General features: G+C 39.4%; 1 protein-coding gene across 1 annotated transcript in view; it reads right to left on the bottom strand.

Annotated features, from left to right (window-relative positions):
- Positions 1 to 27,171, bottom strand: part of LOC149281985 (dachshund homolog 2-like) — a 197,791-nt gene that overhangs the window by 24,439 nt on the left and 146,181 nt on the right. Inside the window, exons 4-7 of the mRNA XM_089498743.1 lie at positions 17,631 to 17,789; positions 15,480 to 15,652; positions 9,683 to 9,818; positions 8,724 to 8,804 (exon numbers count right to left, since the gene is read on the bottom strand). Of these exons, the coding sequence (XP_089354869.1) occupies positions 8,724 to 8,804; positions 9,683 to 9,818; positions 15,480 to 15,652; positions 17,631 to 17,789 (549 nt within the window). The remainder of the gene's footprint in view (positions 1 to 8,723; positions 8,805 to 9,682; positions 9,819 to 15,479; positions 15,653 to 17,630; positions 17,790 to 27,171) is intronic.

The following is a 27,171-nucleotide window of genomic DNA, read 5'->3' as shown; positions in this document are numbered from 1 at the left end:
ACACGTTATGGAAAAGCTTTTTCAGTTTCTATGGAAACAACCTATCAGTGTCTGCTAATATATCACATGATAATTAAGTATTCCCATTGAAATTCTATATATTTTTTTACACGATTAAAGAAATATTTTCAGGAAAGGTTTGGGCATTGAGTAGTAATACATGATATTTCTTACGTTGCATTTAGTTACAAAGTAAAACAAAAGCTCTGACGATTACTTGGTTCTTACGTTAACACTATAAAGGGCGTTTAGTTGCTCGGAACCATCTGGCTGGGTTTCTGGAGAATAGCACTTTGGTGTACCAAGGGTTAATAACCACAAAATAATATTTTCAGAAAATTCACAGTAAAAAAGTACAGGATTGAAGTTTATTCCAAAAGAGGAGAAATGCTAGAACAAGAAGTCATCGAGGGTCAGAGACTTAGCTGTAATATAAGAAAGAATAACTTTTCCAAGAGGGTGGTAGGTAAGCAGAACCGCCTCCCAGTAGAAGTGGTAGAGGCTAATACAGCGAGGGTCTGAGTCTTTACAGCAGGAAAAACAAGTAGACTAGATGAGCCGAATGGTTCTTATCTGTCGACAAATACTTTTTTCCCCTAAAAATAGGGTGAGTTACAAAATATACATACGTATGGTGGCTTATGGTGATGCATTGAAGCATCTTTTTTTTTTAATTCATCAGTGGGGAGACTACAATCTTCAAAGTTTCTTGAATGAGGAATGAGAAAGCTACTGGGCAAAACATGGTGAATTGTAGACAAAAGATGGTAACAAAAGACCAATGGCAAATGAAAGGCGTCCAAAATCAATTTACAGAAGATGATAAATCCAGCCTTCTGAGGGAAAGAGGAAAAAAAAAACTTATATTTTGTAACCTCTTTATCAGTATGATTTGTAAGCAATCCTGGATGAATTCCCACCGCCTGGCATAAAAAAGCATCGCTCTTTTTGTGGCTCCCATAATATTTATATATCGCTTGTCCATAAAGCTTAATTGTATTTATACAAACTTAATGGGAATATATCACTTAAGTCTGCAAAAATATATACACTGATGTGTGACACTTTTCAGCAAACTAATTTGTTCTTCTGAATTGAGAATGCTGCGGTTCGAGATCAAAAAGAAGTCTCAAGGGGCAAAGTTTGGTTTTTTTTGTTGTTGAAATTTTCTTATTCCCATTTTTTTTTCTAGAATTACCGAAGCAGACATCCTCGCCTGTTTCCCCTTTTGTCGTAGATAAGCTTGGTTGAGCAATGAACCTGGTGGCGCCCTGTCTGTGCCACTGGTACGGATGCCTGCTTGATGACGACGTTTACTTTCCGCTGTTAGAATTTGATTATATTGTCCTATTTCATAAAATAAAGGTATTTTACCATATAAAAGCAGGTCCTTCCTCTCATTCAACGATATACAGTAAGAATAAAGGAAGCAGGTATGAAGACTCCACGGCCTCCAATCTCATTTCTAGAATTAGGATTTGACTTTTACTGTACAAATATAATTTTCAAACCCATAGCAAATTAATACTTTAAGATAATTAGTTCTATCCCCAGTAATAATTGAATCTGATGTAGGCAAGGATACCTTCCCATAGTTCACAGGGCTTTCAGGCTCATGGCAACGTACGGGCAACGTACGGGCAACTACCCCTGTGAAATCCCAACATGGCTTGTGTTATTTAAAACTGATACCTTTGGTAAATGTTGTGTGTTATGTGTTTGAATTTAATGTACATGGTTTTATTCTAGGGTAGCCATGTCCTCATGACCTTACGTTCTCATTAGCTTTGGTGGCTTTTTATCAAGACAACCCTGATAATTTACAGATACACAGAGGAGACCCTGGTGCAGGATAGGACATGGTGTCCCCACCGGTTCCACCTTGGGTTGAGCCTTTTGGGCTCGAGCGGCAGTGGGACTTTCTGATGATCCTCCAAGACCGCCAAAATTCAAAAGGACCAACATCACTCTGTTCAGGACATTCAACCGCGACTGTGTGTGACCGCGGCTGACTGCGAGGCTGCATCTGGCCGCTGTATTTTGAGGTGAAGAGGAGCGAGAACTGTCGGAGGCTGTCGTAGAAAGGACCACCGGACAGGGTAGGTCACTGGATGGATGGATGGACGCTGGAAGGCGTGGTGGAGGAGCGGACCTTGTGGCAACGTCGGGAGACCAACCCTAACATCAGACCAGAAGATGACAGGTGACAGGTGTATACCGTTTTAAACTAGTGATGCTTTGGATGACATCACTAAGGAAGAACGGCAAGGTTCCGTATAATCTCGAGCACTTGATGCCTTTGTGAAGTCTACTGAAACCAGGAAGTGAGTCAGAACTTCCTGCACGGGTTGACTGCAGCCTTGGCTGACGGATCATGGGAAATTTGGGGATATTTGTACGAAATTAACTGGCTATACATTTTTGGAAGCTAGACGCAATATTAAAGCTGGAAAAGAAAAATCTGAGTAACGAATGATACATTAAATAAATAATAGCAATGCAAGTAACAGATGGCACTCAGTGCTGGATTAGGTTATGGTTTTATCTCACACATGTTACTGTTCCCAAAGGTGGGAAAAGCAGAGATCTGTTAAAAATGATTTTTTTCATAAAAAAAATATATAAAATCTTTTAAATGGATTGCCGGTACGCGTTTAGGATTATCATATAGGAAAGTGATATCCTCCGTGTTCTACGGACTTGTAGACTTTAACGGAAAGACCTAGTAGCCTTCAGAATGAGACGCTTCTGTCTGTAGACACGGACATTCTAAGAGGTGTACCCCATTGATGGGGGCCCTTAAAACTGGATTTTTTTGAGCTTTATGGAAAGACAAATGTGAATTGCCATGCCCAATGGGGAATCTTTCCTCCTCGTAATTATTTTACCCTCGCAAGCGAAAACAAACATTTCTACTTTCTAGGGATGGAAGAAAAAAAAAAGAAAGTATTAAAAAGTTTTCGAATCAGCTATAACAGATGTCAAGGCAGTTAAAAAAATGATTTGAAAGCTCTGTGTCGCAAAAAATCAAACTTCAAACAAAGGCGGCCGATCGCTCTTTGTGCACATCAATAAGTTTGAATGTTTAAGAACTGGCTCGTAGATGTAAGTGGGTCTCTCTCTGCCCATATGTAATGCTCTTTCAGTAAATTGAATGTGGTCTTTATAAGCAAACAAAAAGGCACCCAGTCCTTTTAAATTATTTTTGGGATAATTGTTTCCGCAGCAAACATCATTATTTATCACTCTTGAAAACGAGCCAAATCGTAGCAGTTGAAATGCACAGCACTTGGCACGCAACAGAGAAAAATGTTAATCTTACGCTTTTTTTTTTTTTTTTTCCTTTTTACCCGAAAGTTAAATGTTTTACATCTATTTTACACGTTGGTAAAGTTCTTATCTCAAAGCCATGCAACGTTGCCCATTCCTATCGCAAAACAGGATACTCTGTAATCAGTTTTCTACAGCTCATTTGGTAACTTTTAAAAGGGAACATAGATTACTGCCAGATGCTGCTACTTTTTTTTTTTTTTGGTTTTCCAGGTTTTCTGTCGTTGTTGTGAGCGGACTCTAGGGACGAATGCTATGTCTCGGAAAATTATGGAAATGACAAGGTTACCTTGTAACAATTTTTACCCGGAAAGTAGATCCTAATACACTATAGAAACATAGAATTTGAAGGCAGATGAGAACCATTCGGGCCAAGCTGATACCATTGTGTCCTGCTGTAGACCTTAATCAGTCGTTGGTCTCATCTTAGATTCAGGAGCCATTTTCTTATCCCATGCAGGTTTAAATCCCCTCGCTGTATTAACCTCTACAGCTTCTGCTGGAAGGCTGTTCCACTTATCTACCACCCTCTTATATTACATCTATGAATCTGACTCTCTAGTGTTAGATTATGGCCTCTTGTTCTCTCCTTTGTTAAATCCCTTTATGTATTTAACAGTTTCTATCACACCTCGCTGCTTGTACATGTAAAGATCTTATATTTGTTTAGCATAATATGGTAAAAACAATGTATTTTTTCCCCATTAATCTTTCTGTACGAGATTTGGAAGCAGAATAAAGTTTACCGTGATTCCCTTACATCAACACATTACACGCCGGCATTACGATAAGGAATCACGTCCGATAAGGCCAAAAGAACAGCCAAGAGGAGCTTTATGAATAACGTAAAGCACTCAGCCAGATGTGTATGATAAAACAAAAATGGTATGATGGAAACCACAATAATATTAAACATAACCAACGATACGTTCCCAGATTCCAAAAACATTCATGAGGAATCAGTACTGTTGGTATTATATACTATATATATATATATATATATATATATATATATATACTATATATTAGACTCAATATGTGAAATCTTAAGAATTGCAGTGTGTTGATACTAGCATTTTGCTGTTAAAACCTGAAAATGAACTATTCTTCATTATTGTGGTTAAAATGCATTCCGCAGACACCACTTTCTCAACCAGTGTGGGAACATATTTCAGACGTGACTTCCCATTTCATCCTTCCATATATGAGAATGTACAGCTGGTATCTATATTATGCATGTATATTTAGACTGCTCTAAGGCTGAATCAAGGAGTAAATATATACACTACTGTTCAAAAGGTTTGGGGTCACTTAGAAATTTCCTTGTTTTGGAAGGAAAAATACATTTCGTCCAATAAAATAACATGAAATGGATCAGAAATCCAGCGCAGATGGGGTTAATGTTATAAATGACTATGGTAGCTGGAAAGGCTGATTTTTAATGGAATTTCTTCATAGGCGTACAGAGGCCCTTTATCACTCCCATCACTCCTGTGTTCCAATGGCCCTTTATCACTCCCATCACTCCTGTGTTCCAATGGCCCTTTATCACTCCCATCACTCCTGTGTTCCGATGGCCCTTTATCACTCCCATCACTCCTGTGCTCCAATGGCCCTTTATCACTCCCATGTTCCAATGGCCCTTTATCACTCCCATCACTCCTGTGCTCCAACGGCCCTTTATCACTCCCATCACTCCTGTGCTCCAACGGCCCTTTATCGCTCCCATAACTCCTGTGTTCCAATGGCCCTTTATCACTCCCATCACTCCTGTGTTCCAATGGACCTTTATCACTCCCATCACTCCTGTGTTCCAACGGCCCCTCATCACTCCCATCACTCCTGTGTTCCAATGGCCCTTTATCACTCCTGTGCTCCAAGGGCACGTTGTGTTCTCTTATCCAAATTTAAGTTTAAAAGGCTAATTGGGGCTTAGAAACCCTTTTGCAATTATGTTACAGGGAGAAATGTCCCTGTTTTTCCAGGAAAACAGCTAAATGACCCCAAACATTTGAACAGTAGTATATATTATCTGTCACACATTACACTCTTTCTCTCGCCATCTATGTATATATAAATACATATACATACATATACACATATATTAGAATATCATAAACCAGATATATACTTAAGAGGCAAGCATTTGTGCAAACGTCACACAACAAGCTATCGGGTATGCAAACTCTGAAATGTCATTTCAATTACTAGATATGAAAAGAGATAATGATGTTGTGAATGAACTTTACGCATCCACCTAATCTAAAAAATAACCAATAAGATTAACCTTAATAGTTGATTCTTTGTCAATATCCCGTAGTTGTAATCTTTCCTCGGGTCAAAAAGCCGCATCTATTATTCATGTGGTCAATGGCTGCATTTTGATATTTAAAGGCATAGTCTTGTCTCCCACACACACGTACAGGCACGTACACACACACACACGTACACACACATACACACTCACGTACACACACGTAAACACACACGCACACACACACTCACGTCTACACACACGTACACACATATGCGTACACACACGCTTACACACACACGTACACATACTGGGAGAATGAATTCACACAGGTTCAGTCTGGCAGCGTTCAAGTTACTGTAGCCAAAAAAAAGAAAAAAAATCAGGTTTTAATAAACAAGAACAAGTACAGCTACCGGTCCTGTCCAATGAGGAGCCACGTATAAAGGGAGCTCCAAAAAATATCACATCAGTTTGGGGGAAAAAGGAGGCGGTGTTTGCATACGCCCAGTCCCTGCCTACTCCCCTCCCACTCACCACCCACTAAAGGCTGTCGGCGGCCAACCCCTCCCCAACATGAAGTCGCCTCCCCAGAAGAGGGAGAGCTCCGGGTAGCTGAGAAGTTCCCAGGCATGATGACGAGGTGGCATTCAAGAAACTCAAAGTTGGAGCTTATAGGCCATTAACGCGGGCCACTTTACTTAACCCTGAATGCAACCGGGTTGCTGATTTTACTTCAAATACCAAAAAAACGGAGGGCCACGGGTTCTATTGGTTAATGTGACCACGTGAATTGCATTATAAAAGAGCGTTCCTGTAAAATGGATATACGGAGCATAGTCTTTTGGTAAAATAATCCATCTTCTGGCCTTCTGATATCCCAGCGGACAGCAACAAAAAAACATTAGTTTTACAGTTTTAGGAAATACACGTACTATAGCATGGAAGTAGAATGAAATAATGGATTACAGTTGTCTTAAAATTACTTTCTAACGCGTTCTAATTAGTTTTTGCATTTTGTACAGTAGAAAATATGATTCACTGCCCTTAGCTTACCGGTTTTCTCCTTAAAAGACCATCTGGTGCCCTCAGTTTACAGTAATTGTCAAAAAAAAGGAAAAAAAAGAAAATGTGATTTCTCCGGAGAGCGTATTTCTAAAATTCCGCGTATCCCTGTTGCTGTCTCAGGTGTTCTGCACCTGTTTTCGCCGTTATTCCCCTTAAACAACCTAATTCTTTTTGGCAATGATTAATTCAAAGGTGAGGGAAAGTCTACAGGCTGATGGCGAAAAAAATTGTAGGGTATGAAAAATAGATAATGTGTTCATTTTTCACAGTTTGAAGTTACGGAACGCACCATCCTCCCAAGTAATGCTGCACCTGGCCTATCTATGAGGAAGAAAAGGTCATTCGGACTGCGGCGCCGAGATGGCTCGGGAGAAGCCGTCTGCCTGTTTACCGAACGATATCTCCTCATTTGACTGCCAGATGATTGGGGCTTACTGGGGAGGAAAAAGGCAAATCCTGAAATGTTCTAATACATATGGGTAGACAGGACATAACACGTAGTAACATAACAATTTGACTTACAGAGCAACAGGTGAGGAGGGCCCTGCTCAAAGAGCTTACAATCTATTTACAGAGAGATTCCCGTCCTAGCAAATTGAGGGTTTCTTTTTGCTAAGACTCCACTGCATTTTACTGCATGCGAAAAGGTGTATGCATTGATCGAAAGTACATTTTACTTCTACAGAAGACTAGAGTGTCCCTTTACAGATGTCTGGTCATAGAGTCATTGTGTACCATCCAGAAGGATGTTGACATTCTGGAGAAAGTTCAGAGGAGGGAGACTAAATGGTTTGCAGGATAAAAATTATCAAGAAAGTCCAAACGAGTGAGAGCGAGAGAGAGCGAGAGAGAGGAGAGAGAGCGCGAGAGAGAGAGAAAGAGAAGGGAGAGAGAGGGGAGAGAGAGAGAAAGAGAAGGGAGAGAGAGGGGAGATAGAGAAGAGAGAGAGAGATAGAGGAGAGAGAGAGGGGGGAAGAGAGGGGAGAGGAGAGAGAGAGAGGGGGGAGATAGAGAAGAGATAGAGAGGAGAGAGATGAATGAGAGAGAGAGAAGAGAGCAAGCATGGGATAGAAACATTTAAGAGATTTAACAAAGTACAGAAGATAATTTGAAAAAAAGGAGAAATGTTAGAATAAGAGGTTATAATCTAACACTAGAGGCTTAGATGTAATGTAAGGAAATTTTACTTCACTGAGAAGGTGGAAGATAAGTGGAACAGCCTCCAAGAAGAAGTGGTAGAGGGTAATACAGTGATGGAATTTAAACATGCATGGGGTAGGCATATGGCTCCCGAACCAACGACTGCTTTAGGGTTTAGCCCGTAAAGCAGGAAATAAAAGGACAGATTAGACGTCTGAATGAGTCTGATCTGCTGTAAAAATTCTATGTTTCTAAATTTTTTCCCCCGTACACCGAATGCAACATAAAAACCCTTCCAGCCAACGCGTTTCGTGGGTTAACGTGTTGGCTCCTTTTGTTTCTGTAATAACCGCATCGTTGCCAGCGGCCGATGCCCCCGCTTTGCATGTCTCCAGCAAACTCGGCGTCTTCCAAACATGCTTTCAATGAAGTCTTACTGCATGTAAATTTGTAAGTAACGGCAAAGCAGGCGATTTATGATGTGGGGAGCAATAAATCATTTTTAAAATCATGATGATATTACTCAAAACAGATGTGAAAACATATGTTTGCCACAGTTGTATAAACTGCTTACTTGTCATACTTAATAAATGGTGATGCTTTCATTTCACACACATTTGGGTTTGTTTTTTTTTGGAAGTTTGGAAAACTTTGATGGGGGGGATTGGGGGCGTTATAAGTATTTAAGTGATTTTATAAATGATGGGTGCGACTTGTTAGCAAAAAGTAGCATTTCCAGCCGTGTCCCACAATGGTGTAGAAAGTCCTTTCATCTCGCCAAATAAAACTTTGCAATGGTGTTTATGTATTAAAATATGCAATATATATGAATTAGAAATCATTAGTTAATCATCATTATTTCTGTTGTGCGTCCCTGTTACATCATTGTATCAAATAAATGACTGTAGCAAGGCGTGACAATTACTCTTACCTTTCTCTTTTGACATCTTTTTTATACTGGTTCCGGTGTCCTGTTCGGTGATGTCCCCATCTCTGGAGTTGGGTAGCATTACTAGGTAAAAAAGACAAAACAGATAAAGATAAAAGGATACGACTGGGGAGAAGGTTTGTGCTTCACCATAAGTCATAAAGAGCTGTTTTTTGAGTGTAGGATGGCAAAGGGTTATTGTTATGGCCGGTGGGACCTCTCCTGTCGTAGCCCAAATGGCACTCCAAGCAAGAATACTACCGTTTCAAACCCCTAATATAGATGTTTTTTGTCAGCAAAAAAGAACCAGTGATTAGGATACATTTCATGTGAACGGATTTGCTTGGTCTGGAAGCCCAGCTATTTTACTTTAGCCGAGTAACGTTGTTCTTTGTCACTTCTCATGCGGTGGCGTGAAGTGGCCGGTAAGCTTGTGCTTTGGCCAACATACATCCGTCAGCCTCATGTTTATTCAGGGCACATATTATTGGGTTTGGATGTGAGCGCTGCTAATCTCATCTCGGTCTTGTAAATATGGCTACATTTTATTCCATTAGTGGCGTTGGGACTGAATGCAGACATACCTGTCCCTGTGTAACGTTGAGTGTGGCACGTTTTAATTCCACTTTAGAGTGTTGGAATAGTGATATTTACTTCATACACATATACACCTCCCAAGTGTCCTGGTTTTCAAGTGACACTCCGAGATTTAGGGGTTCTGCCTCTTTGTCCCCCGTTGCTGTCCCGCTTTTACAGCTAGTGAAGATCAAGGGTCAGTTGGAGCTCTAAAATCAATGGTCTGTTGCAGCGCAGACCTCTATTCCAGCGCCATTACGTGGCTCCTTAGGTATGGTGGGTGGGTGGCCTCTCGTATATTTGTGTATATGTATATATAGTACATATATATATATATATATATATTATATAGTATAGTGTATCCAGTGTTAACAAAGAGTACTTACCAACTCTGTCTGGTAGGTTGTCAAGATGAGAGGGCGAGCTTGATACACTACTGCTTTGATGTGAAGATCCTTGGCTTCCAGGCCTCTGATTGTCGTCTATGGATGGAGCAGGAGAAGGACTGTCCTGTATTCTTTCCTGGAGATACAAAAAAAACTAAGAACCGTTAATGATCAGAACTTCAGAATCAGAACCTTTTGTTTCAAGCTCTTTCCTTTTTATCGCAACAAGCATTGTTGACCTTGCTTCAGCGACCTACCTGGTGGCTGCCACCTGACACCTACACACGTGTACAGACACTGGGGTTTATCCACTAAGGCAGGAGTTGTTAAGAAAATCCATCTCATTAATCACTCACATAGATTTTAAAGACAAGAACATGTACTATCATAGAATGTGTGATAAAACACTAGAAAATCTCATACATTCTTCATCTAGTAGCAACTCGCCATTTAGTAAATAACCCCCTACCCAACCTCGTTGCGATATTACAAGGATAACAGAAGGGTGACATTAGATGTCCGGGCTTTGTTGTATCATCTGGTTTCCCTTTAGCACAGGGGTGTTAACTCCCCCCGCCCTTCCTGCGACTACTCGGATTTTAAACTCGGAACTGGATATTTGCCACGGCGAAATGCAATTTTCTATATCACATTATGTGTAATGGCCATTTGAATGAACAGTCGGGGAGAGTTTGCCAACTGTTTTCGCAAACAGGACCAAACCGACTAAATTATAGCATATTAACCCTCAGAAATCCCATAAACAGCGATATATGCAATCTTTAAATGGAAGTTATTCAAGCTTATAAAATATTATTGATTTCCAGACAGCCTTGATCTCAGGCCTTCTGTAAATTGGACGGATCTGCCCCGGTCTCCCTCTGCGGTAATCTGTAATATGATCAATTTACAGTGGTATTTTTTTTTTTTGAGGAGATGTTAAGAAATTATAGTTAATTAAATTCTCAGTGAAACTTTATTACATCGTAGTAATGACCATGTAAATTATCTTACTTTTATTTACAGTAGGATAGTATGTTCATTAATATCCTTTTACATGTTTGCAATGGTGCGATAAAGAGGTGCAATCATATGATTGTATACAAGTTAAAGCAATGGTGGCCTACATGATTTAAGTGGCCCTCAAGCTATATTATTCTCCTTTCTTTCCTTCTCTTTCTTTCTTTATCCCCCCCTTTCTCTCTCTCTCCCTTTCTTTTTATCACATCTATATTAAGATTGCCTATGACGAGCACACTCACACACTCTCACCACTAGATGGCGACCCTGATATGCTACTGTCAATAGCCAACATAAGACAATGGTGAGGGTAACGCCGTCACATTAGTGTCAAGGACAACAAATGCGGCTATAGAAAACTCACGACTATAAGTGAAATGTTAGCCCTGCGCTAAAGGGAAAATTTTAGAAAATATTTGGTATTCTTGTAAGAGAAAGAACCCTTTTTTAAAAAAAGAGAACATTTCCCTTCACACCTAGTCAAGTAACTACCAATTTCATACCCCCGACATTTCAGGACTCCAAAACGGACCAGTGTTAGGAGCTGTTTCAAGAGGTAGTCAGGTGCATTGCCACCTACCCACCTTACCCAAAGGGCCACCTTGTGGCACTCAGCTTTAGAGCGTCACTAGGGGGTCACTTGGGAGCTGCAGTCATTGATTTTACTGATCCCTGGGCCGGTCAGTGGTAATCAGAGGATCTCCCCAACCGGGTCGTGATCTCCATTGACTGCAAAAGAGGGGGCCAGTCGGGTAGGGACCCAGGACAATGCCTTAAAACCAGTCCTGTGAAAACCGTGACTGTTAGAAGTTAGAATTTGGCGTCTTTCTGCTGGCTTAAAGAATACAAATCTATATCTCCTTCCGTTCAAATTCAGCTTGTTCAATTAACTTTGGGATTCACAAATTTAAGGAAACACGCAGTACATGTTCCAAATGTACTACTTCGTAGTAAAGCCCCAGACTAGGCCCTGAACATTTACACCGCCTGGACGGAAGAGAGAGTAATCTCTCTGAAAATAGGTATCGATCCCAAATACCCTCTCTCTAAAATGTTTATGCCGCAGTCAAAAGAGCTTTTTCTCCAAACATAATAAATGAGTTTATGAACAGTACCTTCCTTCAAGTAAACAGAGCCATTTCTCAGGCCTATAATCAGCATGCATCTATTTAGCTACTTAACAGCAATATGCGTTGGATCATTAGGTAGCTACTGTGGTGGCTCGGCCTAGTTAAAAATTCACGGCGAGTTAATTTGCTTTATTACAAACGAGAACACGAGAGATAATGTCCCCTCCATTTGCCAAACACAGGGTTAACGGGATTTGCGTCTAATCAATGAGGACGTTTATATCTGAAAATTACAAATCTATAAAAATAAAAAAAAATCTACTGCCGGCATTTTTCTTGGGCCGGCGCTTCGGATTTTATACGCCATTTCTGAATTTTTACAGCTCTGTTTCGCCCCATATATTTAATATTTTCTCCTATTGCCGGTATCTCAAAGGACGCGGCACCGCAGCCAGACGTTTTAGGGCTCCTATTAGAAAGACGGAACGCTGTTATGATTTCGTAAGGAAAATATTTTTGTGCTGCCTGACGGCGGCCGTTAACCATTGGTGGAAAGTGCGGGGGCTGATGGACATAGAAATTTAGGTAAAAAAAAAAAAAAGTCTATCAATTTCAACCATTCTACCGATCCGTCCTGCTTTTGATCCAAAAGAAGGCAAAAACCCCCCAATTAAGCTATTTTTTTTTTATTTTGCCAATTAGGGTCCTCAAGCTAATGGTAAACCGAGTCGGGGGGCTGAAATTTTAATAATGCCCATGGTCCATTAATTAACCCTTCCGCTGACATTTAGTCATAGCACAGCCCTCTAACATCGCGCAGTCTACCTGACGGACATTCTAAATAGTATTTCAACAGGATTTTCCCTCTGATGCACCCTGAAAACCATTAAATGGGATTTCTTTCCTTAAATATGCCTTAAAGCGGCTATAGTGATTTAGGTGGGTTTTCTATACAAATGGTAACTCGGGATGATTAAGCGCTCCTGTCACTTTAAGGCCGCCGGTTGTATACGTGCGCATGTTACATGGTCACGTTATGTTTCTATGCCCTCGCAGTATGTGGCTGTGTATATCCAGCCGACGGCTACCCCGACCACTCTGAAACATTTCTTCTCCTTTCGGGTCAAGCCCTGTCCGTTCTTCTGCTTCCCTGTAACAAACCTTTTCATTTTCTACGCTCTTTCTGTACCTAGGGGGCACCTAGAACTTAAATCCAGCCGTGACGTTTACTTATGCTTAGACTACGCATTCCTTACTGATTCTCTATCTTTTTAACAAAAACCCACATTTTTGATGCTGAACCAGGCAGCACTCCAGAACATGAGAGCAAAAAAAAAAGAAAAATGCTAATTTCCAGCCAGTTAGAAAGATTTAAGATTTTGGTGCTGATTGCAAACTCAATATGAAAAGGAAAAAAAAAAACCTACAAATCTCAGATACTCACTTTCACATCTGCCATCGATTTTGGTTTATTTGTTAACAGGCATCAATGCGCCTTTACATTATTTAGATACCCCCCCCTCCTTTCTTTTTTTTCAGGCACACATGTAGATTTATATGCACATATATTTATTCTATTTAAAAGCTGGTGCATTTTTGTATCTCTGCCCCGAGGCAGGTTCTTACAGGGAAAGAAACCACTTATTGCAGCCCAAAAATCTGCTCATTTGATTTCGTCTTTTTAAATTATTTTTTTCAAATAAAAATGTAAAAAAAAATAAAAAAAAATAAAAAAAAATCAGGTTTTGATCTAAAAATTGATCTGGATGTTAAAGGTAGCCAATCATTTTCTAATAGTTCAAAAAGTTGGGATAGGAACATATCTTGCAACAGTAATTACTCTTCTAAAATGTTAATCTTTTAATTAGCTCCTGGAGGAGTAAGTGGCATTTCACAGTAGATGCCGCTTCGGAATGTTTAGATATTTAATTCATTTATCTGTCTGGCTATGACACATTTAATTGATAGTCTCTCTTTGCACTGTCAGTCTCAATAGCAGAAAGACAATACATAATTTGAGACGTGGTAATAATAATCCAGCCGTTTTTTTTCTCCTGTAGATGGAGTTTAAGTGCTTGGGTTTCGTATGTTGTAATTTTAATTCATTAGCTTGACATAGGGATGCCTGCATTCATTAAGTGCTTCATTTTTATGTGAAGTCCTTAAAAGAAAAGGAACGGGGTAAAACATTATGAGTTGCAAGTCAAGGATAATGGCGGCCACAAAGCCACAGCGATGTTCTACAGAAGGAGCTTGGCGCTCGTCAGCTGCGACTGCCATGATGCCCAGTCTGGGCCTGCCCGGCTAAATGTTGGGGTGACATCATGGAACTTGTAGTTTAATCCCATCTGAAGAAACCCATGTTGGCTACTCCTACAAATGGACAGTTCAAAGTTTCACCCAGCTCCACAAACAGAGAAAGCGTTCTAAGAAACTTTGTAAGAACTTTCTAACCATGAATGATTATACACAGCAGTCCGACTAGGTTGACCACATCTGCCATGCTTTCTAGCACACATACATGTCACATGTTATTGAGTGGTATAAGTAAAGTGCTGCCCCCTGCAGTGTGTGGGGTGTATAAACTCACAGAAGGGAATCAGTTACTCAGTTATACATCCCACACACACCAGGGTTTGTTCCTCAAAAAAAAAAAAAGGCTGACGTGCATACCTAGGAACTCTCCGGGGTTTCACCAGGAGTCTTTGAGTGAAGCCTGCTTCCCAGGTCTCAGAGTCAGTTTGTTTCTTTCTCTGGGCGGGGGAGTGCGATTTGGTTCCACCCACTCCCTGCCCACTTCCATTTCACTCCCCGCCTACTTCCCTCCCACTACTTCCGCCCCTTCACACTACCCCAGAAGACGAGGAGCTTTGGGAAGCCCACCCTGGGAAGTTCCTAGTTACACTGATATAGGAGACCTAAGCCCAGCAATAAACAGTCCAGCACTGAACTACAGCCTGCATTCTGCGCAGGAACAAGACGGCCACTTTTTGTTTGTCCTACCCCATGAAATGTGTATTAATGAACAATTCTGATAACGACAATATGGTCTTAGTACAGCCCCAGACCAGGCACCTTTCATCACAAGGCCACTTTTAATTGACATCTTATCCTTTTTAGTTTGAGATAAAAAAGTTAAGTCTCTAACAATGGGCTTTAGAGACTAATGCGCCTTTAAGTTCACAGAAACCTGCTGGGGGCAAATACCTTGCGTTCCTCGCCTTTATGTACACATCTGCATGTACGTTTCCCAGCCACAGCGTACGTACTATGCTATTGGTTACTGAAAATATCAAATTAGTATGTAAAGCCCTGCAGAACCCATAGATTCTATATAGATAAAGGATAATGTAAAAAAATATATAAAAATATGGATATACCCTCGCCTTAGAGACATACTGTTACGCCGGCACATTGTTCAATGACTGTGTAGCTAGTTACATGTATGGCTGTTTGTAGCGTGTCATTAGAACCACTTAATGAAAAGTGTGACCGCTAATTCAGCTTAGCACACGCAATATTACATCATATGATATGCTATTTACAGATGTTGCTACAAAGCGTTCCTTCCAGCCACGTCTGGAAAGGTTTCTTAAGTATTATTTCTTAATTATTTGCTATAATATGATGGACGTGGAAGAATTCCCCCCCCCCCCCCCCGTGCTACGGCTCCGGTGAATTCCCGTGCTCGGTTTCGATACTCTTACCTTTATAACCGAGGCTCCCACTCTGGACAATGGACTGTGCATCTGGGCCGCTGCAGCCATATTAGCTATAGTATTGAGGTGATTCATCTGGTTCATTGCCATGGCAACGGATGCAGGAGGTAGGCTGACTGGAAGGAGAGGATGCGGCATCATCATGAATGGTAAATCCAATCCTAAAAAAAAAAACGACAAGGTTTCCGAGCGTTACGAAGAACTCGAAGCACAAAAGATGCCGGCAGACTCCAGCTGCCTCTAGAAAGAAACTGTTGCTTTTTTATATATAGTTCTATTGTTTTGTTTGTTTTTAATCCTGCTTGCAACTTTGTATCCTTTGGAATTTGTAACACTTTAACAAGAGAGTTACTTAATCCCAAAGGAATTTAAACACGCGCGGGATAGGCATATGGATCCTAAATCTAAGACGAGACCGACGACCGATTAAGGTTTGAGTCATCAAAGTAGGATAAAAGGGGGCAGACTAGACGGGCCGAATGGGTCTTATGGAACTCCCATTATCCTCAGCCAGTTCGGGAAGCTCAAAAGTCACCATATCTTTGCTCAATGTATATATACATCCATTAAATCATAATAACTTTTGCTCATGTTACATTCTGGTACTTTTATGTTTTTCACACCAAATACCAAACTTTTTTGGGGGGGGTGGTTGTATTCTCAGTGTGAAAATTTTAAGATGATAATAGAAAAAACTTTAGACATGCGATAAAAGCATTTCGGGATGAGCTGGATTGAATTTGTATCGGTCAGCAGATTGGTAATTAAATTGTGCATAGATCATATTACTAAAGATTACACAATGTCTATTCTTTAAATTATAAGTAAAACTAATAAGCCGTATTGATTATCTCTAAAAATAGTTATCTTTTATAATTGTGGCTTAAAAAGTTGATACAATACTAAAGCTATAACAATATTAACAATACTAATAGTAATAATAATAATAATCAGATTAAAATGTTAAATATTGTAATCTAATTTAGATTTTTAGGTACTCGTTGATCTGTTAAAGATCATAATCTAAAACTAGATTTGAGATTGAGAGTCAGCGGCTTAAATGTAATGTAAGAAGGTTTTAATTTGAGGAGAGGGTGGTAGATAAGTGGAACAGCCCCGCAGCAGAGGTAGCAGAGATTTATATAGTAAGAGAATTGAAATGGCAAATAATAACCAAATTATTATTATTATCCAAGTTAAAATCACCGTAATTCTAATTCACACATTCACATTAGCGCAGTATATTTTGGATATATATATATATATATACCACATATATGAACAGTCCAGTACACATCATTTTATTAATACAGAAGCTTTACGGGTAAAATACTTCACAGGAAAATGTTAGAATCCTGACTTTTCACATATTCTTATCCCCAGAAATAAAATTTATAGCGTATCCTAAACATGCAGTCTCACAGAACATGCTTCATCATTTCGTTCTCAGCTAAAACTAATTTTGCAGGACATTTCTGATTTTATGCCCACTACATAAATTAATGAATTAACCACAGTTCTCTTTATGATGCATTTTCTACTATAATTTTATAATGACTTATACAGGGATCTAGAGTAATATTAAAAATGATTTTAAGACAATTACATGTCATTTACTGGCTCTTTTAAGATGTTCTTTTCTTCAATAAAGTTTTATTTTCACCTTCCAAGTTAGAAAATGTTGTAAAATATGATATGAAAAAAAAATGTGCTTAAATGTAATTCATTCTGGAAACGATTTAAAATTAATATTAACTAACATATCATACACCTTGAAAATAAGCATATAATTAGCTTCTAAATCATTCAGTTCACTCAGAATACATAATTTAGTCCATTATTACTTTCTATTGCTTTTTTTCATGGGCTATTGATGCAGGAGTACTAATGTAGGCGGCCATTTTGAAACTGATGTCATTGTGCAGTTTGACCAATGATAGCCTTTGGTAAACATTTTCTAAGGAGGACATAGTCAAGTTGGCTTTAGGGGGGATTCTGGCGGATATTTCAAGGGCATACAGGGGCATTGTTTAAAAAGCTAGCCCTGCAATCAGGTCAAACAAAAATGGCTGACTCCCATATGAGTTCATTACACCCAATGCATACAATTTCAAACATTTCTTTTTTCTGGATACCTACTGTTGGCTAGCAGGTGATTTTGCTGGAGTGGACTGAGTGGGTGAGCCCCTCCAAGGCTGGACTGTCCCGATAACGTAACATGGCCAATTCCATGCTGCGTCCCACTCGTGGTGATCGGAGACTGAAGCTTCTCCTTATCCCATGACGATTCACTTCCACCTGCAAAGTAAACAAGAGTGAAACGTCCGACCCTCACAAACACAACGACGCTCAACGAATAAATAACGTTCTGCTTTAAATCACCAGCAGTTTGAATAAAAAACAATGAGACGTGAACGACGCGGAATGCTTGTTTTCATGTAATTATATGTAAACGTTTGATGTTTTCTCTCTCTCGTTAGCGGTTTTGTAGTGTTAATTTGAACGCGGCCTCGATTTAATATTTGGATATAATTCTGCTGAAAATAAACCTACTTCTAGATATAATTACTTTCAACATGATTTAAACTGTTTCCAAATTGTCTGAGCAGACATTACCAGCTCGGCACTTCACGTGAAAATGATCCGAACCCCTTAAAGCGATTGTTTGAATTGATTTCTTTTCTCAAACCTATATAATAAAGTGTGTAGCAGAGTCAGGTTTACGCGTTTGGGTGACTGATCAAGTTTCAGGCCCTTATTGCCATTTTTACCGTCACTTATATATATGATATATAATGTATGATATAGAACTTTGGGAAACCTTTTCACTATTAGCGTAAAAGTTCTGGGCAATATATACCTCTGACAGTCCTTCATACTTCTGGATAATCATTCTATGACCCAGTCTGTTCTCTGTTCTACTCGTTGATATTTGATAATTCATATTTATTTTTCTGCTCAATTATTATATATTTCAAACTTAAGAAAAAGCCACTGAAATCTCCAAGCTATTGATCACATACAGGTTCAGATCTTACCTTCATATGCAAACACCACATGTTTCTAAGCCATTAAAAAATATTAAGATGCCTTTACCATTTTTAAGCATAAAGCAGGTGAAGCAGGTGGTGATTGGGCAGCAGGGTTACTCGACGCGTTCCATTGGTCGGCGGCAAATTATGACCTAGGAGGAGGCAGCCCATCTGCAGCAGATTGTCCTATTGGGTAATCAGGTTGCTTGGTGCGCCACGGCTCAATGGGCTGGTTGGGATGTATCAGCACCAGATTTTGGAATAGTCCTGCTAACTGGACTACTCCTTGGCTACTATGGTAATAAAACCACTTTTGATACCTTGCACCTGATTTGTATTTGAAAAATATTTAAGGGGTCAATTTCTTTTATTGACGGTGTGAAGAACAAATAAAAAATGGTTAGGTAATTTTCAGCAAATGTCTGTAAATGCATGATGGATCAACGTTTCCAGATGACTAAGGAACAACGCTGATCAGGATACTAAAAGCTTGCAAACAGAACCATTAGTTAATCAATAAACTTACCGTATCCACTGATGAATGGTTTAAAGCAAAAATGATTTGTGGCTGAATATTCACCTTTTCATAGCCAACCTACGTAGTTTGAGATAAAAAAAAAAAATTCTGCTGCTATGGCAGGAAAAGAAATTCTACCTCTCTGCATCATCGGCTTATGTCAAAAAATTACAGACCCTAAGAAAACAGGGAAATAACTAAAAGAAATGTATTTTTCTACATCAGCCAACTTATCTAACAACATACTTAAACCAAGTATCATCGACACGGACCTTTCTACATGACCTCTGAACTTCTAACCCTCTAGTTTTAGATGATGACCTCTTGTTCTAACATCTCTCCTCCTTTAAAATAATCTTCCCTCCTGTCCTTTGTTTAATCCCTTTATGTATTTAAATGCTTCTAAGCCCCCGTTCAATCGGAAATACTCCTCATCTCCAACACTGAAAGGGTTAAGTAGTCTGTAACTTTTTGAGAAACGGTAACCAGCAGATCTGTCCTTATTTCTAACATCTTCAAATGTCTCCGAGGACCTTTTCCAGTAATTGTGTGTTTAGTCCATAAATCAAGAGAAATAAACCAGATGAAGGTTACTTTTTTTTTCTTTTTATCTTGCTTTTGTTATTATCTGAGTTATTGTAGGAACTCTATTTATTGTCCATATGTTCGATGGCAGCGGAGATATATGATCTGGACAGGTGCAAGGAATATTTAGAAGAGCTTAATAGCTCGGGAGACGCGTACAGAAGGTACCATAGTCATTTAAATATATATGTTGTAATTAAAATTCAGTGTTCTCTGCAGGCTTAAGAAAAGTATCATCTCTAAATGGCGGGGCAACAGCGTTAAAGTCAACTAGGACTGTCAAACTTTGGGATTTACAAGGGCCGGTTTTAATTTACTGAGAGTGTGGCAGATAAGGGGAACAGCCCTCCAGTTGAAGTGGTAGAGGCTAATACGGTATGGAAATTGAAACATGCATGGGATAGGCATATGGCTCCTGAATATAAAACAAGACCAAGGGCCGAATAGGTTTTGACATTTTTACAGCAGGTAAAAACGGGCAGATTAGAAGGGCCAAATGGTTCTTATCTGCCGTCAAAATCCATGTTTCTAGAAACACCGAAAAAAAAAATATATAGAACAAGATGTCAAGTTTTATAAGCTTTTGGGACCTTCATGTACAAGAAGAGACCTCTATGGTCCATAAATATTATATAATGCTATACTGTTTTATATGGTTGCCCAACAAGGACGATGTAGCACTCTTACATGTTTGAAGCATTTAAACAAAGGAGTAGCCTGCTATGCGATAAAATATTTTAGAATAAAGGTGATGTCAATGCAAAGTGCTTTGGAATAGCTAACTACCTGTAGTAGGTAGGTCTGGCTCGTCACGTCTATCTGTCTATGGGGACTACGAAATGTTAAGCTGCTCATGAGTCCTTCTCAAGCCGAGCCAGCAGTCGAGGTTTGCTCTCTATCGGTCTGGTCAATCAGTTTATTGAGGGTTCTCCTCTTGTGGAGTCAAGCTTATTTTCTTAAGAGTCCTTTACCAACTTGATTGTAGCTCAAATTAGCTCAACCTTCTTGGAACAGACAGAAAAGAGAAGCTTTCCATTAAGTTGAATCAGATGGACGTCCAGTCACTTGTCATCTAAGTTGACTTTTGGTGAACCCTTGAGTCGCTTCTGGTAAAGTAACTCAAGCAAGTTGACCACAGGAACTTAGCGGAAACTCTGTCCTACCTGAACACACCGAGAATCTATAAGCCGCATGTCTCTGGAGTTCTATTTTAGAGTGTTGAAATGCCGATAAAGATATTTGAATCTGTTTTATGTTTCCAATATCTAGATATTATGCATGACACGGACAAGTCCATACTCCAAAGATGAACCCTCGCACAAAGAGATTATTTAGCCGGTTGCTTCGCTGAGTAGAACCTGCTGTCGAAGGAAACCGAAATTTAGAGCAGGTTAAAGTGTCAAATTGGAAAGCTTCAGTGATGGCTTTACTGGGCTGGATCCAAAAATGTATCAAGTGGTTCAGCAGATGTAATTACTGCTTAGCCCTGCCAAAGCATTGAAATGTGCCCATTAATTCTGCAATTCCCAATCTGTCCATCAGTCAGTCATACTTAAAAAATATGTCTGTCACTACTTAGGTGAAGTAATCTTTTAATAATTATGTAATGAAAAGCCGAAAATATGATCCCCGCTCTAAACTTTGTGAAAAAGTTAAAAAAAAAAAAAGAAAAAAGAGAAGCGTGGCTAAAAATGGTCAGTATGACAAGCTGTCAGGAATATGAACCATTTCGGAGCAATTTAGCACCTGTTGCGTATAATTCTTGCCGTTTTAGAACATAGGAATTCTTTAATTCTCTCTTATGTTCCGAAGCAGACAGAGAGTCTGCACATGGGTACACAAACATTAACATGCCCCCCCCCATCATTTCAAATGGCCACAGAGGGACACTTGTTTTAGAGACGTGATAAGGGGGGAGAGCTTTAGTAATACTCTATGTGGTTTTGTGACCTCTTAAAAGCTAACGGAAAATTATTTAAAATGGATTTATTTATTATGTTGTTTCTTTATCGAACATTGTGATGGGCTTATACCTAGCAAAAGGAGGACATCAGGGGACAGAGGTGGAGTGCACATCCACATGTTCCTAATTCCTAATCCCCCCATTAGCATGCCTCTAAAAAACCGCCCCCTGAAACACTTGCAATATTAACCCTTTAATAGCCCATCGTGAAGATTCTATATAGAGACTCGCCAAATCTGTTAACCTAATGGCTTAAATACCAGTCCTCGTCAAAAACCTTGATTTGTCATTATATAAAGATACACTTAATTGAGTCACCTGCATTCAAGCAGGGATATCAACCATAATAAGCTTGTAGCGAAGGGGAGCGTAGAATAGGAAGGTGTTAGTTTCAGACTGTTTGATCCCGAGAGCCTGCCCCTTCACCCTTAGATTAGGGTGAAAACCTTGAGCGTTCCCAGGTGTGCCCATCAAGCTAAATCCAGTTATTAACCCAACAAAGCCCTGCCTATATAATCAGCGCAGAAGCCTGCTAAACAGCCTGGGATTATAGAAAGGAAAAGAGGGGTGCTTAGCAATCGAGCAGTGGGTTTCACACAAAAAAACACTCTGTGGATCCCAAGGTATGACTGCTCCTTAAAAAAAATAGTTTTATCTAATTCTTAATTTATTAACGCACCTAAGTACGGGTAATCACATTCTTTTTAACCCTTCCACTGTAAGGCGCACGGTATTGCTGGCACATATGTGGTTAATGGTTTCCTCGCTTTCATCAAACTGCCTTTAGCAAATGTAGCACTTTCAGGCAGAGACGATAATACTTTTCTATCCACGTTCTTGGCTTCATCTCCAGTCCCCTTAAAAATCTATTTAGCAAAACATGGTCATCTTTGGAATGAATTCAGAGCATCTGTCAAAACCTTAAACTACTCCCTTTCTCTTCATAACAATCCTGGCAAAACAAACATATTAAATATATATTTTAATTTCCTTCGAACTGGCCAAGACATGCATGAGGGTGCAAGTTAACATATTTTGCTTATAAATATTATAACTATGCCATTTGCGTGTATATCTATATATATTTATATATATATATATTTGAATGCCTTCAACAATGCAGACTTGTATAAAAAAAGACACATTATGTAATTTGCTAATTATGGATTACGCCAAATGACCCATGTATCAGTCATTTTACTGATGTATAAGCAAGTTATGGTCATCTGGCCATGTTTACAGAGAGCAATTCTAAATGTGGAGTAGTTCCCTTGGAAACGATTTATCTGTTTCTGCTGATTCTGTTTAATTTAGAACACTTGCACAGGGGCCGGATTCAATGCCGGAGATAAATATACCACTATCGTTAAATGAGGAAAATAAATATAGTCCTATTGGCCCAAGAGAAGATCGAGTTCCTGGTCGAAGTTGATACCATTTGTGAGACCAACACAGAAAAACATGCAATTTATGAGATGATGGGACATCGGAGGTCTCTTATTTCACTTTCTTCATGTGATTAACACTAGTTACTTGTGACAGATCTACCCCCAAAACTGAACCCATCCCAGAGGAACCAACTCCTAAAATTTTATGTATACTTTTTTGCACTTAAAGTAGGTAAGTTTCCAAAAAACGTGAGAGAAGCTTAAGAAATGTTCATAAAGTTTAGGTTTTTACAATGAAATAAATTATATAAATGGAGTCATGATGCGGACCTAATGTATCCTCTTAGTGAAATACAAGTTAGGGTTTAAGAAGACAGTAGAACTACCAGACCTCAAAAAGAAGAAGATTAAGGTAAGCTTGTCAACATGGGAAAGCCAAGGCCATATACAATGAACCAAATTCCAGAATGATGAGCAAAGCGGGCTCCTTTACCCAGCATGTATAAACAAAATTTGGAACCATTTAAGGATTCACATCCCATGTGATGCTCCAATGGGAGCAAACGACAGAAGAACCAAATCATATTGATTTCCTAAAAGAAACAGAATGGACCATTCAAGAGTCACGGCTCCAATTGGTCCCTCAAAAGTTTCTCCTGGCAATTGTGAAGATTGATCACTTTCCGATTAGCTCGCAGTTCAATGGTCAGCAGACCAAGGCAGCTGTACCTTGAGTATGATGGTTTGGTGGGACTGCAGCGCACTCCTAGCTCGGTAGTCATGTGTCACCTTCACCAGGTCAATAGACTGGATATAAAACCAGGAACGATCTTCTCCAATCTCATCTTTGACCCCACCTTGGAATAGAGAGTTAAAACCCCCAAAATTCCTTTAACTATAATCTATTATTAAAAATAAGACTAGACACTCTCATAACCAGTTATTTCCCATTACCGAAAGTAATACAGTATTTATATAGCCACTGATTACTATTCCGACGTTCGGTTCGCACCCCGGACGTAAATAGGCTACATCATTAACAATGTTCGCTGTTATTACAATTCTTTATTAATACTTCAGACGACGTTTTCTATAATTGTTTTGAATAATGATATATTATTGCAGAAATAATGAGGCATTATTTATCTTGAAAACGATCTTGGACGAATCCCCATTCAAATGAACGAGTCCACTTAGCCGGCGTTCTTTCTCCACGTTGCGTTCCGTGTAATTGCTCTGTCTGGGTGCCCTAAACGAGAGCTGCCTTGATTATGTTTTGAAAAAATATTGACAGCTTGAATCTTCATACCACTGCCCGGTAACAAATTCCAAATGTTTTGTCGCATTTCTTGTGAGGAATGCCATCTGCCAGAGGGTGGCATTTCATGGCTGTTTACCCTGACTCCCTCGAAGAATTCATCTGCCACTGCCTAATGCCGCCTGAATAAAGGGGATTAAGACTCCGATGCAACAGAGACTATTGATAATTTGGTATAATTGGGAAGAAATGAAGATAAATGAGGTTGAGAATGAAGAGGCAATTAGTTGTACCGCCAGTACAGCTGTGTTCCTGGTCTAGCTCCCTTGGCCTTTTCTCCAGAAAGGTACGTGCAAATTAAACATAATGACAAATATATCCTTCCCCTAAGTACTAGCAAAAAAAAACTTAAATTGAAAAAATGTTGTATAAAATCATACCTGCATTCTGTAATACGTACTGTACAGTCTAGGAGAAGACTTACTGAGCATCCTGGACTTTGATGGACTCGGGTCTTCTTTCCAACCTAAATTACTTTGTAACTATGTTACCATCTTGTAGCTTCACATTTAAGGTTTTTTAATATTTCATATTACGCCATGCCAAGAAAACCAGGCAAATTGCCCCATGGGCCGCTGATTGATAGCTCCCACATACCTTTATTGCCTTCTGCTTGGCCGATCCTCCATTTAGTGTGTGGCCTTTACATATGTGGCTGCAAAAGTATTATTAAATTATTAAATTAACTCATTAAAGGCTACAGTCTAGGGCACTGGTCGAGTCCGAAATGGCCATCCAGTACAGCAGGCAAAAGCCCAGTGGGACGCTGGCCAAAAGCAACCCATACATCATGTGTTGCAGTGTGTGTGGCCTTGATTGGATGTGGCCAGCTACGTGAGCACACATATATAAAGTGCGGCTTGTCATATCCAGCCGTTACTGAACTTACGTCATTAGGCATCCGCCATTTGTGCTTCATATTTATATGGGGGGCAGGAAAGGCCACTGGGAAGATGAGTGTTTGTCTAAAGGCTGGTTCTGTGACTGTGACTGTGAGATTTTTGGCCGTGACCCGCTGACTCCAGAGTATCTGGGCAAATCTCGGGGCGTTCTGAGGTATGGTTATCCCCTGTTGATTGGCTATAACTTTCTATGATGTAATAACGGCACATAACTGAAGAGCAGGGTAGGGTCTGAAATCAATTATTCAAATTACCTTAAAACTTATCCACAGGTTTTTTTTGTGGCTTAATGAAGGAATTATAATGTATTATACAAACATACCAAAATATTTCTTTGATCATAATTATTCAGCTCAAACCTGCGTGTTTCCCCCCATTCATTAGGGTGGTTTGCACAAAGCCAAAATGTAATTCGGCAGAAGCGAAACGCCTGCTTGCCGCATTCAATTTGTGTCACCGACGGCACGACAAAAAGATACAACAATGTGCGAGGCTCTGGCCTGGAGGAACACGGCCCTTTCTAAACTTTGCAAACAAGCACGGGATCTTCTGATAAATTAGAACAGACATTAGGGTGGAAACTCCTAAAATCTGGCTGAGCTTAGTGGAGATCAATAGCTTCTGAGAAATTCAGAAGACGAGATTTAACCATCAGATAAAGTGCGTTGATCTGCAAGATAACATTCCCGTGTTCCACGCATTTAATAACCCGACTCCCGCATCTTCCCAGGCTAAATAAACCCAGTTAAACCAATATAGACCCAGTTTGTCTTCTGGAGGCATCAAAGTTCATGAAAAGTAGAAATGCCATAAAATATTTGGAAAAATGACATTATTTTTTTTACATTTTGCCCAGTTCCTAGCGATCTCTTTTTTTTTTTAAGGATGACTATACAATATACATACTCATAATCCATGAGTATCATTTTTCCTGTGAGGCTCATGGTGTTCATAGTATTTAGATAAAAATTACTTAAATATGATAATTTCATTGGAATGATAAGGTATAATCCGAGTTTTAGAATCCATTATATTAATACAGAAGCCTACTTTGAAGACAACAATCGTGGAACAATGCTTCTTCTTACGTGTAAATTACTGATCCTGACCACTAAAGCATAAATGAAAGGATTGGACTCAAACATTTCATGACGAATAGTATTTTCATAAATTTGCACTTGAAAGTAATGCCCAGTGATGTCAGAATTTAATTGTGATGCGTTGAGTAGGGCTGATGACATAAGAAATGTAAATTCCATCGCTTGCTTGCTTCAGCCACTTATAAAAAGACAACAAGGGCTTGAGGAATTGTATTGGTGGAGAAAGGGGGAAGGAAGTGGGAGGAGCTTGTTCTAAATGGGTGGCGCACAGGCCATCATTAAGTCCCTCCTACTTGTCCCGTACAAAATCAGAAACCTTGTAGCTCAACACACCTGTAATGTGATGCAAGTTGTCATTTTTGATTCATTTCTTTTGCAATTGTTTTCTTCAACGGAATTTTGTCAGCTACAAACAAATAAAAAAAAAAAAATATCTAATTGCCTAGAAAACAAACTACATATATTTGGATCGGGTACTTCCATTAAAGGTTATTTCCAGGCTTCTTTTAATCAAGTTTCTTTGTTCTTTGCACATGTCATGTCAATAAAATGAAAAATGATATAGATTTAGAAGCACAGTGGTCTCAGCGTAGCATCTCACATATTATTATTCCAGTATCATCTGTTACAAAGTAAGACCAATTCCCACATCTAATTACAAACAGGATTTCAGAGTCATTAAACAAAATACATTTCCATTAGTGCTGCTGTAAGAAGATAGGGGGAAAATGAAGATTAGTTCTCACCGCACCTCTGTTTTTCGGCTTTGAACAAGAAGTCTTTTTCCGCGTATACATTTCGGGTGTATAAAGAATGCAAGAAGATGGGTTCTGCCGCCGAACGCACATATACTCGGTGGGGTATGGACAGTATAT

The sequence above is a fragment of the Sceloporus occidentalis genome, unplaced genomic scaffold (assembly GCF_023333645.1).
Source record: "Sceloporus occidentalis isolate IW3139 unplaced genomic scaffold, rSceOcc1.0.p SCAF_125, whole genome shotgun sequence".
Classification (NCBI taxonomy): Eukaryota; Metazoa; Chordata; class Lepidosauria; order Squamata; family Phrynosomatidae; genus Sceloporus; species Sceloporus occidentalis.
Note: the sequence above shows the minus strand (reverse complement) of the source record. Positions and strands in the feature narration are given on the sequence as shown.